The 15,077-nt window shown below is 39.8% G+C and overlaps 1 protein-coding gene across 1 annotated transcript; it reads right to left on the bottom strand.

Annotated features, from left to right (window-relative positions):
* Positions 1–505: 505 nt before the first annotated feature.
* CLDN17 (claudin 17) lies at positions 506–1,413 on the bottom strand. The gene has a single exon (XM_049858150.1). It carries the CDS (start codon positions 1,242–1,244, stop codon positions 597–599), a length of 648 nt encoding a protein of 215 aa, XP_049714107.1. The 5' UTR covers positions 1,245–1,413; the 3' UTR covers positions 506–596.
* Positions 1,414–15,077: the final 13,664 nt, after the last annotated feature.

Raw genomic sequence — 15,077 nt, 5'->3', positions numbered from 1 at the left:
TTAGTGCATTTCGATTTTTTAGAGAAATAACAAATGTTTTCACTGGATGGGCTTTTCCATATTTTACTACATTAAAAATCATTTATTTAATGCCTAGGGTTTTTCAGGCTAAGTGCTAAAAAAGAAGTTAACATTCTACTTGTTAATATGTTCATGTTAGAAATAATTTGGAGGAAAAAAATAACACGTTATATTTTAGAATGTGCTGTATTGCCATGGATTATAAATTGAAATATTTTTTATATTTATTAGCAGATAATATATAATTCTCAAAAGCTGTAGCCAATTTATTTATTTGTTTAGTTTTTTCAGGTAGGCTTAATTTTAGACCGAGCAAATTGGAATGGAGTTTATTCGAGTCCAAAAATAGTACATGCATTTAATACACTCAAAGTCAGAATGTCCAAGGTAAGTCATTTCTAATAACTCAGGTGATAAACCACAGTCCAAAATCTGAGTTTAAACCCACTCATAGAGCAAGTTCTCCTTCTGCCTGATGTACTTACAGAGCCTAGTAGGACTTTATAAACACACATTAGCCATAACCCATAGTTGGAGCTGAAGGCAGGTGTTAGACATAACTGGCGGAGGGCTTACTAGGCGCTGTTGTTTCTGGGCTTATCTGGGTGTGGCACAGCATTTCCAGGGGCTGGATATCTGAACGTTTGCTTCTTTCTGTTGCAACACCAGTACCCGCAGAGCAGACCCCCGCCAATGAAGAGGACAGCCACACTCGCCCAGCCTAGGAAAAGTGCCGCTCCCAGCTCTCGTTTTTGACCCACGTGGATGGCTGGGTTGTAGAAATCCCGGATGATGATATTGGCTGTCCAGCACACCGGAATCAGAATGAAGATGCCTGTCAGGATGAAGAGAGCTCCAGACGTGCCCAGGAGGTACACTTTGACCCTCTTATTAGACCCCGTGCACTGGATCTGCTTCATGCCACAGATGCCAATCAGTAGGGAAATCAAGGAGAGAGCAGCTGCCACACACATGAGTGCCCGGGCTGCTTCCAGGGCAGGTGGGAGCTCCAACATAGAACTATAGAACTTGCACTGCAGCCTGACCCTGGCTTGTCGGACGCAGGCCATCCAGAGTCCTTCCCAGATCCTTTCAAAGACAATAATGTTGCTTCCAATAAAAGCTGATACTCTCCATTGAGGCAGGAGTGTTGTGGCAAGAGTCCCAAGCATGCCAAAGAACCCAAGAACCAGCCCAGCAATTTGCAGGGGATAAAATGCCATGTCCTTTACCTTGAAGACTGGTCCAATCTAGAACGGCAGAAAATGCTCACGATGCAGAATGCAGAAGGCTCTCAGGGTCTACAGCAATCTCTGAGGATCTTCTCCTCTGTTATAGCCCATAGCGTTTCAGTCCAAATCAACAGCAGTGACTGCACTTAGCCTCACTAGAAGTACCTGTTGTAAATGCATGCTGCCTTGGTGCACACACGTTCATTTCTGTATGGATTATTTACTAGTCATATATAATTGCTTCCCAGCCAATAAGAAGTAACCAGAGGTGTGTCAAGAAATACTACAGTCAACTTCAGTATCCATATCATGAATGTCTTAGTAATATTATAATTGTCAAAGCTTCCACTGTGGATTACTAATTACAGAGCTGAAACTTCCTGCCTAAAAAATCACTCAATTAAAAAAGTGTGTATATATATATATGTGTGTGTGTGTGTGTGTGTGTGTTAAGTCTCAACTGAAGACAACTCTAAAAGTTTGCCAGTTCTTTGGAGACTAACTGAAAAACAGAGAGCAGTTGAAGAACGCTTTAGATATTAAAAAAAAAAATGATGTATTACTTTCTTCTACTCTAAGCCAATTTCCTTTAATTTGATTCATCAATGCTGGGTTAAATAAAGACCTCTGCACAGGGAGAAATGCTTATATATTAAAGTAATTTCAAGACTTCTACTAAAACTACTATTACTTTGTAAAAGAAGGCATCCTAAGTATGAAAATTAGAATTCACAATATATTTTTTAGATTTAGAAAGGAAGAATAAAGAGAAACACTTCTTATAATTGATTTGAATCTATTGGTAATTATATGTTGTCTCTTAAACAATGTCTCTGTCTGGTAAAATAAGGTTTGAAATGTAAACTTTCATTAGATTTATTATCAATGGCAACTTGGAATATATTATATTTAGCAAATCCAGGGCTTTAGTTGATGATTTTTGTAGAACAATTTAACAGTAGCCCTTTGGATTATCTAGGCAATCATTTAAAATTCAAACAAAAGAGAACTTTTCAGATCCGGAAGTTACTCTGGACTTATCACCCTTAAGTCCTTCATTTCCCAGACATGGAGTGTGAGGCTGACAGAGTACTTGGCTTCAGCTAGCTGGGTGGTAACTGCTCCAGGAGTAAACCCAAGTCTAACTCACTATACTTATCCCCTACATCTAGTGTGACTGAGAAAAGGGAAGGAGAAACACTTTTTATACCATTTCATATGAATAGGATTAAACCTGGAATTTAACATTGCACCTTCCGTAAAGTTTTCAAAGCAAAAACAATTCTACTCAGGCTGTTTCAGAATACAAGAGTCAAGTTGCCATCCTTGGCTACCACTTCCTGCTGTTGCCCAGAGACTGAGGGGCTTAATCTGGGAATTGTGCCCCTTTTTCCTTTTACTTTCACATCCCACCACAAGACAATCATGGTGAGGGTGAAACTACTCAAAAGCAAACATATGAAGCACACTCTAGCTGGGAGACAGAAGAGTTTGAAAATATATCCTCCGTTTCCATAAAGCACTGGTCAAAGAACTTATGGGTCATCCAAAACCATCCATATATTAAAAAAGTCCATTAATTGAATTAGGGAATATGGAAGGCTTTGAGTTTTCAAGGCAGATGGCCCATACAGATCATCTAGTTTAGTCTTATTATTTTCTGACGATGCATTTTTTTATTTTTTTGTTTCCTTAGCAGTGTCCTAGACCCAATGTGAACTCCTTTTCCAAGGAATGTGAGTCATTGAAGAAACTAATGACTTCTGTGTAGTTGACAGTTTCTTAACATCAGTTCAGGAAGAAGGATTTCTTGGGTGTTTTGCTCTGGGCTACTGAGGCACTGGTCTAACCATTCTCACCCTGGCAAGAATTACCCATGTTACGTTGAGGTGTTACTTCCAGTTCTTCTTCCTCTTCCTACTTCCTGTCCCTGATTCCATCTCATTTTTATTCTGTCTTCAATTTGTCCTGGTAGTTTCCAACTATTTTCAAAAAAAAAAAATTTTTTTTTTTTAGAGCTGGTGGCATGTATTACAAACTAACACAACTGAGAGCATGTGTTTACTTAGAGTATGGATGTATACCCTCAGTATAAGAATAATCTGAGAAACATACATAATGTAGGAGCTCTTGTTTCTTGCCCTTCACTTTTAGGAAGAGATAAGTGTTTTCTCTCCAACTCTTCTGTACATCTCATGCCTTTTCACATCCTCAGGGGCCCTTGCTTTATTAATTATTCTTTCCCTTAGCTGTATTTATACATTCTCCCTCTGGGTTGCCCTCTAGAACATAAACATAAACAAATTTCTTCCATTTTAAAATTCTAATTGCCATATCTTATTTCCTACTATTTATCCCCATATGTCTTTTCGTCCACTCTTAAATTTCCCACTGCTCCACATATTTCAATATGTCTGCCATCACCGTACCACTCTTCAAAGCTGTGCTGGAACAGTGAGGGACTTTCTGGACTTCCCAACTGCCATCTCCAAAGAACGCATCCATATCTTTTCTTACTTAACTTCTCTATGAATTCAACACAATAATCCACTGTCTCCTAATCAAGACAGAAAAGCTTAGTTGAGAAGAGCATGGGCTTTGGAGAGACATTTGTTTCCATCTTGGTTGGATTTCTTAGCTCTCAATTTTCAATGGGTTTTTGAACTTTTAAAACTGCGAGACCAACGATTTCTTCATTGCAAATAGCTTTTTTCAGCAACATAAATGACCACTATACACATTGACATCACCAGATGGAACACACAGGAATCAAATTGACTACGTCTGTTGAAAGAGATGATGGAAAAGCTCAATATCATCAGTCAGAACAAGGCCAGGGGCCGACTGTGGAACAGGCCATCAATTGCTCATATGCACGTTCTAGTTGAAGCTGAAGAAAATTAGAACAAGTCTGCTAGAGACAAAATAAGACCTTGAGTATATCCCATCTGAATTTAGAGACCATCTCAAGAATAGATTTAAGACATTGAACACTGATGACTGAAGACTAGATGAGTTGTGGAATGATATCAAGGACGTCATACATGGAGAAAGCAAGAGGTCATTAAAAAGATAGGAAAGAAAGAAAAGACAAAAATGGATGTCAGAAGAGGCTCTGAAACTTGCTATTGAATGTTAAGTAGCTAAAGCAAAAGGAAGAAATGATGAAGTAAAAGAGCTAAATACAAAATTTCAAAAGCCAGCTCGAGAAGACAAAGTAAAGTATTATAATGACTGTGAAAAGACTTGGATATAGAAAACCAAAAGGGAAGAACATTCTCAGCATTTCTCAAGCTGAAAGAACTGAAGAAAAATTTCAAGCCTCAAGTTCCAATATTGAAGGATGCTATGGGGAAAATACTAGACGCAGGAAGTATCGAAAGAAGATGGAAGTAATACACAGAGTCACCATAGCAAAAAGAATTAGTCGACGTTCAACCATTTCAGGAGGTAGCATATGATCAGGAACCAATGGTAGTGAAGGAAAAAATCCAAACTGCACTGAAGGCACTGGCAAAAAACAAGTCTCCAGAATTGATGGAACACCAACTGAGATGTTTCAACAAATGGATGCAGTACCAGAAGTGCTCACCCATCTATGCCAAAAAATTTGGAAGACAGCTACCTAGCTACTGACTGGAAGAGATACATATTTATGCCTATTCCCAAGAAAGGTTATCCAACCAAATGAGGAAATTATCAAACAGTATCATTAATGTCACATGCAAGCAAAATTTTGCTGAAGATCATTCAAAAGCAGCTGCAGCAGTGTATCGACAGGGAACTGCCAGAAACTCAGGCTGGATTTAGAAGAGGACATGGAAGCAGGGATATCATTGCTGATGTCAGACGTATCCTGGCTGAAAGCAGAGAATACCAGAAAGATGTTTACCTATGTTTTATTGACAAATGCAAAGGCATTCAACTGTGTGGGTCATAGCAAATTATGGATGACATTGTGAAGAATGGGAATTCCAGAATAGTTGATTGTGCACATGAGGAACCTGTACATAGATCAAGAGGCAGTCGTCTGAACAGAACAAGGGGATACTGTGTGGTTTAAAGTCAGGAAAGATGTGTGTCAGGGTTGTATCCTTTCACCATATTTATTCAATCTGTATGCTGAGCAAAGAATCCGAGAAGCTGGACTATATGAAGAATAATGCAATATCAGAATTGGAGGAAGACTCATTAACAAGCTGCATTATGCAGATGACACAACCTTGCTTGCTGAAAGTGAAGAGGACTTGATAAACTTACTGATGAAGATCAAAGACCACGGCCTCCAGTATGGATTACAGCTCAACAAAAAGAAAACAAAAATCCTCACCACTGGACCAATACAAAATATCATGATAAATGGAGAAAAGATTGAAGTTGTTATGGGTTTCATTTTCCTTGGATCCACAATCAATACCTGTGGAAGCAGCAGTCAAGAAATCAAATGACATATTGCATTGGGCAAATCACCTGTGAAAGACCCCTTTAAGGTGTTAAATAGCAAAGGCATCACCTTGAAGACTAAGGTGCACTTGACCCAAGCCATGGTATTTTCAACAGCCTTATATGCATGCAAAAGCTGGAAATGAATAAGGAAGATTGAAGAAGAATTGATGCTTTTGAATTGTGGTGTTGAAGAATATCGAATATACCATGGACTGTCAGAAGAACAAACATATCTGTCTTGAAAGAAGTACAGCCAGACTGCTCCTTAGAAGCAAGGATGGCAAAACTATGTCTCACATACTTTGCACATGTTATCAGGAGGGATTAGTCCCTGGAGGACATCATGCTTGATAAAGTAGAGGGTTATTGAAAAAGAGGAAGACCCTTAACAAGATGGATTGACAGAGTGGCTGCAACAATGGGCTCAAGCATAACCACAAGTGTGAGAATGGCTCAAGCATAACAAGGGTTGTGAGCATGGCTCAGGACTGGGCAGTGTTTCATTGTGTTGTACATAGGGTCACTATGAGTCATAACCGACTCAATGCCACCTAATGACCGCAACAAAAATGATCTGTTCTAAAAAAATTGGGATAATCATAGTAATACCAACTTCATACATCTGCTTTGAAGATTAAATTTACAGAGTGTGCCCAAAGTACCTGGCCCAGTACAAACACCCAGGAAATTTTTGCCGTTAATATTTGCCTCATTTGCCTTTTTTATAATACCATGCTTACCACTTCTCTACCTTTTCATTCTCTGTCTCCACGTTTTCTGGAGGAACTTACCTATGTTTGTCATTGTTGTCATTGTTTTGCTTTGCTTTTTTAATTTTTTCTTTAATTCCAGATTTCTATATGTACCTCCACATTCTTGTCACTCAAACCCTTTCCCTATGAAGACTCAACCATAGCTACAAGTCCTACTACCACCTGAATCCATTATCTTACAACCCAGGCGTCTTTCTGTTTATTCACCTTTGCATCTGTCACCTTGAACTCCTTTTGTTCTCTCAGCCCCTTCAATTATTAGGTCTCTGTGGTGGACACTGTGATGCCTCACCCAGATGCCCATTCAGGAATGAAGGATTGTTGTTACAGCTGCTGGGAGTACTGTGGGCAGAGAGCCCTCGGCTCTCAGTCTCTTTCAGGTATTGCTTGAAAACAACCACTTCACTGTTGTTGTTGTTCTTAGGTGCCGTCGAGTGACTGCTCTGAGAAGATCCTAGACCAGGTGAAGATTGATGACAAGGACAATCCCCCAGAGCCAACAGAGAGAGAAAGCCTTCCTTTGGAGCTGGCACCCTGAATTCTGACTTCTAGGCTACTAGACTGTGAGAGAATAAGTATCTCTTTGTTAAAGCCATCCACTTGTGGTGTTTCAGTTACAGCAGCACTGGACGACCAAGACACACTCCATGTGATATTAACACACAGACTTGGGCCAGAAGCACTTCCTTAGCCCTATACCATTGATTCTCAGTTTTGGTTTTTAATTAGAACTACATAAGGAACTTATTAAACATACCAGGTCACATCCCAAAGAAATTAAATCCAAATAGCTTAGGATGGCCCCCACGCATCAGTACTTTTTCAGTGTCTTAGGTGATTTTAGTATGCAGCTGGGTTGAGAGTTTCTGATCCATATGAATGACTGCGTTGTCTATGCTTAAGGCAACTTTACATTAATGTTATTTCTCCCAGTAGAGCTTTTGAGGTTGAGAGAGAATTTGAGGTTATACTCCTTGACAAGAACCTAGGGTGTAAATATTTTAGCTTGCAGGTTAAGCTCAGTCTTATGTGAGTAAGTAGTGAGAAGCTTTGAAATAAAAATGATAAATTCATTGCTCTTATCTCTGCAATTAGGTGATGTTATTTTTAGAAAAGCAGAGGGAGGGCATTGTATTTATCAATTACTATTGAAAACATCTCAGCTTGAGACATTAGCACAGGGTTTATCAACTGTGAGTTACGTTAAAATAGAAAAACATTTTTAAAAATATTAATACCACAATATTACTTCAATTATGTTCAAATGTAAAATTAGGTATAAATTTTTATGCATATCGTTCTTACAAAAATGGTAAAATTTAAATAATTAACTTATTAAATACAAGCAAAACTGTATAACTCATAAAATTTAAATTATTAACATTGACTTGGTAGGTGATTTTTGGAAACAGAGTTCTGCTGAAATGGTGAAGAAACGGATTCTGCCCCAGAGTCTCTAGAAGGAATGCAGTTCTGCTGACACCTTGATTTTAGCCCAGTGAGATCCATTTCCAACTTCTGACCTCCAGAACTGTACATTAATACATTTTCCATGTTTAAGCCAATAACTTTTTGATAATTTGTTACAGCTTCAGTGGGAAACAAATACTTATACATATCCAATTGTCACGTGTTTGAAGTACCCAGTAGTACCTTGAACCTTTATACTTCTTCATCTAGGTGCACTCACTCTTTTGGTGACCTCATCCAGCCCTATGGTCAAGTTTATATGTCCAAATGATCTATTTCCATGAAGTCTAGACACATCTATCTAACAGCCTACTGGACATTTCTCCATGTTGGGGTCCAGTAAACATCTCAACATAATTTGTGCATAACCAAACTCTTGATTACCCCCCCCAAAAAAAAACACCCAAACCCATTGCTGTCGAGGCAATTCCGATTCCTACAAACCCTATAGGACAGACTAGAACTGCCCCAGATGGTTTCCAAGGCAGACTGCCACATCTTTCTCCTGTGGAGTGACTGCTGGGTTTGAAACACCAACCTTTCGGTTAGGAGCTGAGTGCTTTAATCACTGCATCACCAGGGCTCCTCTTGATTACCCAAACTCCTCCCAAATTGCTCCTCCCCTGTCTCAATAAATATGACCTCTACATAGCCAGTCGCTCATATAAAAAAAAAAAAATGAAGGAATCTTATCTCACCTCTTTGTCTACCTTCAAATCACAAATTTAACAATGAAACAACCAGAACAGAAATATTGAGAATGTTCACGCATTCTGAAGAATGTAACCAATTTCACTAACCACTTGCGTACGGTTTGTTGAATGGGAACCTGAACTTCTGTGTAAAACATCACTGAAAACACAATAAAATATTATTTAAAAAAAATCATAGATCTATTTCTCATTGATTCCACAGCTACATCCTTAGTAAAACAATCAAACTACCGAAATTGTTTTCTAATTTGTTGTACCGTTTATTATTTATAGATCATGTCTCTTCTCATGGTTTTCCATCACACTTAGAACAAAACCCAGTTTTTCTACAGTATTTGGCCCCTAGCTACTTCTTCAACTCATTTCCCACTATTCCTGCCCCAAAGCCCTCCATATTCCTTTGGATTTTTCTGGGATGCCCTCTGTGTTTTTAAAAAAATCTCTGCTCAAATGTTATATCTTAAAAGAGAACTTCCCTGAGCAGTGGCCAGCTTATCTATACGGGAATTCCTCCATCATTCTCTGTGACTTTACTCTCTTTACATGTTTATTTTGTAGTCACTTATCTATGTGGTAATGGAAAACGATTTTGGCCTTTGTCCTTGATTCCTGTGAAATAACTCTGAGTAATTGAGGTGACTTTATCTAAAATTTCCAGACCACACCTGAGGATTAGTGCTAATGAATGGGGGCTGGTCAGACCAGAACAGACTTACTTGATAGGCCACTGTCAACTAACTAGGAGGCATGGTTTATCCTACCATGTATATGCAGTGAGGGCTCAATCATGACTGACTGATAAAAGCCCTGAACATGGAGGCTCAGAGTGCTTCCTGGTCGGCAAAGGGAGAGTGACGTGCCCTCTTTGGCATATAAAAGTTTTGGGTTGGGGACCTTCCCAGATCTCATTCATGTGTCTCTTCCTTATGATGATCCTGATTTGTATCCTTTTGTTTTAAATAATCTAATAATAAGTGTAGTATTTGCTATGAGTTCTGTGAGTCTTTCCAGTGAACTATCAAGCCTAAAGAAGTAGAAGGAGCCAGCAGCTAAAAGTGCGGGGATCCAAGAGAGGCCTCTGAGCTTATGGCCGACATCCTGAAGGGGTTGTGGAAAACCCCAAATCTGAGGTTAGCAGTTCAGAAGTTTAGAGCGTCATGTGGACTTCTCAAACTCGTGACTGGTGTCCCCCCAACACACACACCCTAGGGACATTTGGCAATACCTAGAGACGTTTCTGGCTGTCACAGCCAGGGAAGTCCTACTGGTATCTAGTGGGTAGGGGCCAGGAATGCTGCAAAATATCCTATAATGCACATAACAGCCCCCCACAACAAAGAGTTATGGGTAACACTTAACTAAGCGCGTAAAGATGCCACATACCAAGCCAATTGCCTTCGGGTAGATTCCAACTCATAGCTACCCTATAGGCCAGAGTAGAACTGCCCGATAGGGTTTCTAAGGAGTGGCTGGTGGATTCAAATTGCTGACCTTTTGAGTAGCAGCTGAGCTGTCAACCACTGAGCCACCAGGGCTCCAAATATGCCATATAGATATGTACTATTATTGCTTATGTAATCCTTGCATTCTCTGTTATCGTTAAAACTCAAAATAGCCCCAGAAGGTTGACATTGTCTTCCTCTCCATGTTTCAGAAGACGATGTTGAGCATGGTAAGTTAATGTGCAGTGTCACTCAGCTGAAGGGGCCCTGGTGGCACAGTGGTTAAACACTAGGCTGCTAACTGAAAGGTGCGTGGGTGGTTTGAACACACCAGCTCCTCTATGGGAGAAAGATGTGGTCTTCTGCTTCCGTAAAGATTGCAGCCTTGGAAACCCTCTGGGACAGTTCTACTCTGGCCTATAGGGTTTGTCATGGATTGAATTGTGTCCCAAAAATATGTGTGTCAATTTGGCTAGACTATGATTCCCAGTATTGTGCAATTGTCCAACATTTTGTCATCTGATGTGATTTTCCTGTGTGTTGTAGATCCTATCTGTATGAAGTTTATGAGATAGGATTAGTGAAAGTTATGTTAATGAGGCAGGACTCAATCTACAAGATTAGGTTGTGTTTTAAGTCAATCTCTTTTTGAGATACAAAAGAGACAAGTGAACAGAGAGACATGAAGACCTCATTCCACCAAGAAACAAGAGCTGGGAGTGATGTGTCCTTTGGACCCAGGGTCCCTGCACTGAGAAGCTCCTAGACCAGGGAAGACTGCTGCAAAGGAATTTCCTCTAGAGCTGACAGAGGGAGAAAGCCTTCCCCTGGAGCTGGCACCCTGAATTTGGACTCCTAGCCTGTGAAAGAATACATTTCTTTTTGTTAAATCCATCCACTTGTGATATTTCTGTTATAGCAGCACTATATAACTAAGTCAGGGTTGTTATGAGTTGGAATTGACTTGAGGCAATGGTTTTTTGTCACTCAGCTAATAGCTTAAACTAAGATTCGACCTCAGGCAGCATGGCTCCAAAGCCACATTTGGCAATACCATATACTACCTTAACTTTGTTGTATTTAGTTGAATTTGAGCTAAGGTCTCCTTTAACATAGAAAGTTTATGAATTTATCATATAAGAGCAAATTAAAAGCAAATAATAATTGGCATTCAATTATTAATTTAGTTTCATAAAGATGGAAAATCACCCATCTCCTGGCTCAGTTTTTTCCATAGTTAATTTGAGCGTTGATGTTTTACTGTGTAAGTTGAGGACATAATGCCGCGACTCCCTACCGTTTAAGTTCAGTGCTTTCTCTCGAACTTTTTTATGGACATCATAAAAGCTGATTGTCAGGACACTTGGAGCTTTATATAATACTGCCCAACTATAAAATACAGTAATAAATATCTTGCATTGTTTAGTGGTTAAGAAAAAAATATGGTCATACCTTTCTCTGGCTGAGAAAATCTACAGAAGAACATGATTCATCAAGATTCTTTATTTTGCCTGATATCACAGGACAGAGAAATGTTAACAAGAGGATGGGTACTTGTAACTTGGCCTGAGGAACAAAGGCTTTATATAGGTTATCTGACCTCACGACATTCCCAAGAGAGGGGGAAGGAGCAGGTGCTATACCTGCCCTTGGTACTGGGAAAAATGAGAATATAGACGAGCTGAGGGGCTGGGCCTACGTCAATCTGTAAATCAGTAACAAGAAAAATGTTCTTATTTTCTTGGCTTTTGAACACTCTTCTTTGGACTGAGAATCCCTTTGTGGGAGAAAACATAGTATTCTTCACAATTCTAATACTTATATTTTCAAGTGGCTTACCAGAAATGGGTTTTTTTTTTTTCTTAATGAGAATGTTATTCTGCAATGTCTCAAAATAAGTCTACTTAAATAGCATTCATATATATATAGAGAGAGACTGTGTGTATCAACAACCTGCCCAGCACTGTGAAAATGCTCTGCCTTCAAGGAGCTTGTTGTAGCTTCTGTCAAATCACCTCCAATTCATGGCAACCTCACGCACAAAATAACAAAATATTGCCCAGTCCTGCTCCATCTTCATGATCACTGGCATATTTGAGTCCATTGTTGTGGCTATCGTATAGTGCCTTCCAACACAGGGAGCTCACCTTCCAGCTTTATATCAGACAATATTCTCTTGTGATCCATGGAGTTTTCTTCAGTTAATTTTCCCAGTAGATTGCCAAGCCTTTCTTCCTAGTTTGTCTTACTCTGGAAGCTCTGCTGAAACCTGTCCACTGTGGGTGGTTTTGCTGGTATTTCAAATACCAGTGGCATAGCTTCCAGCATTATAGCAACATATAAGCCACCCCCGTATGACAAGCTGATAGATGGGTGGGGTCAAGGAGTTCACCACGTACTTAAAGAAACAGAACTAGGAGCACATATTTAAGGAACTGACTGATTGATAATAATAATAATGTAATAATAATTAAATGTATTGGGATATGCCCTCAATCTTTCAGCTGAAATGAATTTTCTCATTACAACATCCTAGTGAGATAGGTGCCATTTTTATTCCCTTTTTATGGACGAGAAAACTGAAAAAAAGAGGTTAAGTGAACAGCCCAAGGACAAAACAGATGTCTGAAATGGAGATCCAGGTTAGGAGACCCAAAAGCACGTACTCCCAATCACTGCAGCCTCCATACAGACTTTAAGAGCTGCTGCGTATTGGAGAAATGAAAGGCTAACATCCTCGGGGATCACTGACACTCATGAAGGTACAGGGCTGACCCTTTAAAAATGGGTGAGCTATTTCTCTATCAGTGGTCCCCACCTAGGGAAATATCATCAGAGGAGCACTTTGAGAATAGGTGTATGTGTGTGTGTGTGTGTGTGCGTGTGTGTGTGTTGGGGGGTGGATTTTGGCTGCTGCAATGATGGGGGAAGGTCCCCGGCATTTACTGGATGGAGACCTGTCACTTATCCAGCAGCACAAAAGACAGTCAGATGCATTGTCCTGCATCCCCGGTAACTATCAAGTGACTTTTTGGATAATAGCTGAAAAACCTGTTTACAATTATGAGTATAGAACTCAACTTTCTTTACATTTAAAACCATGTTATGTGTGTGTGTTACTTTTAATGCGTAATGAAATTCCAGGAACACAATAACCAGTAAATCAAAGGAAGCTTGAATTGCATTTTGTCTGGAACTTATACTAAGAGCCATTCATTATTTTTACATGGCATGCCACCTGTGGCAACAGCACCATAGAATCTGAGTCACAAATCTAACCTCTGTATCAGTCTGTCCTTGTAGCTCTCATACTCTGGGTGAACCCACATATGAAAACAAGCATCCACATAATTGTTTACAATTTTGAGCCCAGATGTTCCTATTCAACTGCATAGTGAAATATGTATTTGCTATGGATTGGCAGTATCATTAAAAATCAGGCGAGATTTTACCTTTCTGTGGGAGCAGGGTGATGCACAGGCCTACTACACAGGCAGCTTCTCTTCTAGAGCCAAGCAGCATCTTCTTAACTCGTCTTGCTGATTCTCAGCTCTCTAAATTCCCAATACGGGCAACAAATGCAAATTGAGTGGCTATTATTTCCCAAGTGGTGTGCTACTTGTTGTGATTTGAGAAGTGAATCAAACATAGCCCCAGCCTTGTAGAGTGTGGTAGATAGAATTATAAAAAAACAAAAATCTGTTGCTGTTGAGTTGATTCTACTCGTAGCGACCCTATAGGACAGAGTGGAACTACCACATAGGGTTTCCAAGGCTGTCAATCTTTATGGAAACAGACTGTCACATCTTTCTGCTGCGGAGTAGCTGGTGGGTTCGAGCTGCCGACCTTTCGGTTAGCAGCCGAACTCTTAGCCACTGCACCACCACGGCTCCTAGACAGAATAATGTTGCCCCAACATGTCCACTTCTTAATCCCAAGGATCTGTGAATATGGCTACCTATGTAGCAAAAAATAACTTTGCAAATACGATTAAATGAGAATCTTGAGATAGAGAGATTACCCTGGATTATTTGAGTGGGCCTATTGCAATGACAAGGGTCATTATAAGAAGAAGGCAAAAGGGTCAAAGTTTGAAAAAACAAAAAAAAAAGACGTGTTGATGGTAGCAGTGGTTGGAGTGATGTGGTTTAAAGATGGAGTAAGCAGCCACGAGCCATGGAATGTAAGTGCCCTCTAAAAGCTGGAGAAGACAAGGAAGTAGGCTCTCCCCTGGAGCCTCCAAAAGGAAAGTAGCCCGGCCAACAGCTTAATTTCAGACCTGTAAGACTGAAGGACTTCTGATCTTCAGAACTATTAGCAAATGCATCATTTTAAGCAGCTAAATTTGTGGTGGTTAAGCTCTTGGTTGCTAACGGAAAGGTCAGTGGTTCGAACCCACCAGGTGCTCCACAGGAGAAAGATGTAGCAGTCGGCTTCCCTAAAGATTACAGCCTTGGAAACCCTATGTGGCAGTTCTACTCTGTTCTATGGGATCACTATGAGTCACAATTGACTCGATAGCAATGGATTTGGTTTTTGGTTTAAGTTTATGGTAATTTGTTACACCAGCATTAGACAACTAACACGTTCGGTTTATGTTTTTTCTCAAGAATGGTGTGTTATATAGGGTCTCTGGGTGGTGCAAATGGATTGCTCTTGGTTACTAACCAAAAAGTTGGTGATTCAAACTCACCCACCGGTGCCATGGATAAAAGGACTCGTGATCTGCTTTTGTAAAAATTATAGCCAAGAAAATCCTATGGAGCTCAGTTTTATTCTGCAACATGTGGAGTCACCATGAGTCAGAATTGACTAGAAGGCAATGGGTCTTTGTGTTACATAACACTTAGGAGTGATAAGAAAGAAGTATTACATTGCACACATATGGTGCAGAGGCTGGCATGGAGAATTCTACCAAGTAGAGAATCAAGGGACAGAAACATTTTTATAGAGTAATAAAATTTGGACCAAATCTGGGAA

The sequence above is a fragment of the Elephas maximus genome, chromosome 18, assembly GCF_024166365.1.
Source record: "Elephas maximus indicus isolate mEleMax1 chromosome 18, mEleMax1 primary haplotype, whole genome shotgun sequence".
In the NCBI taxonomy this organism is placed as follows: Eukaryota; Metazoa; Chordata; class Mammalia; order Proboscidea; family Elephantidae; genus Elephas; species Elephas maximus.
Note: the sequence above shows the minus strand (reverse complement) of the source record. Positions and strands in the feature narration are given on the sequence as shown.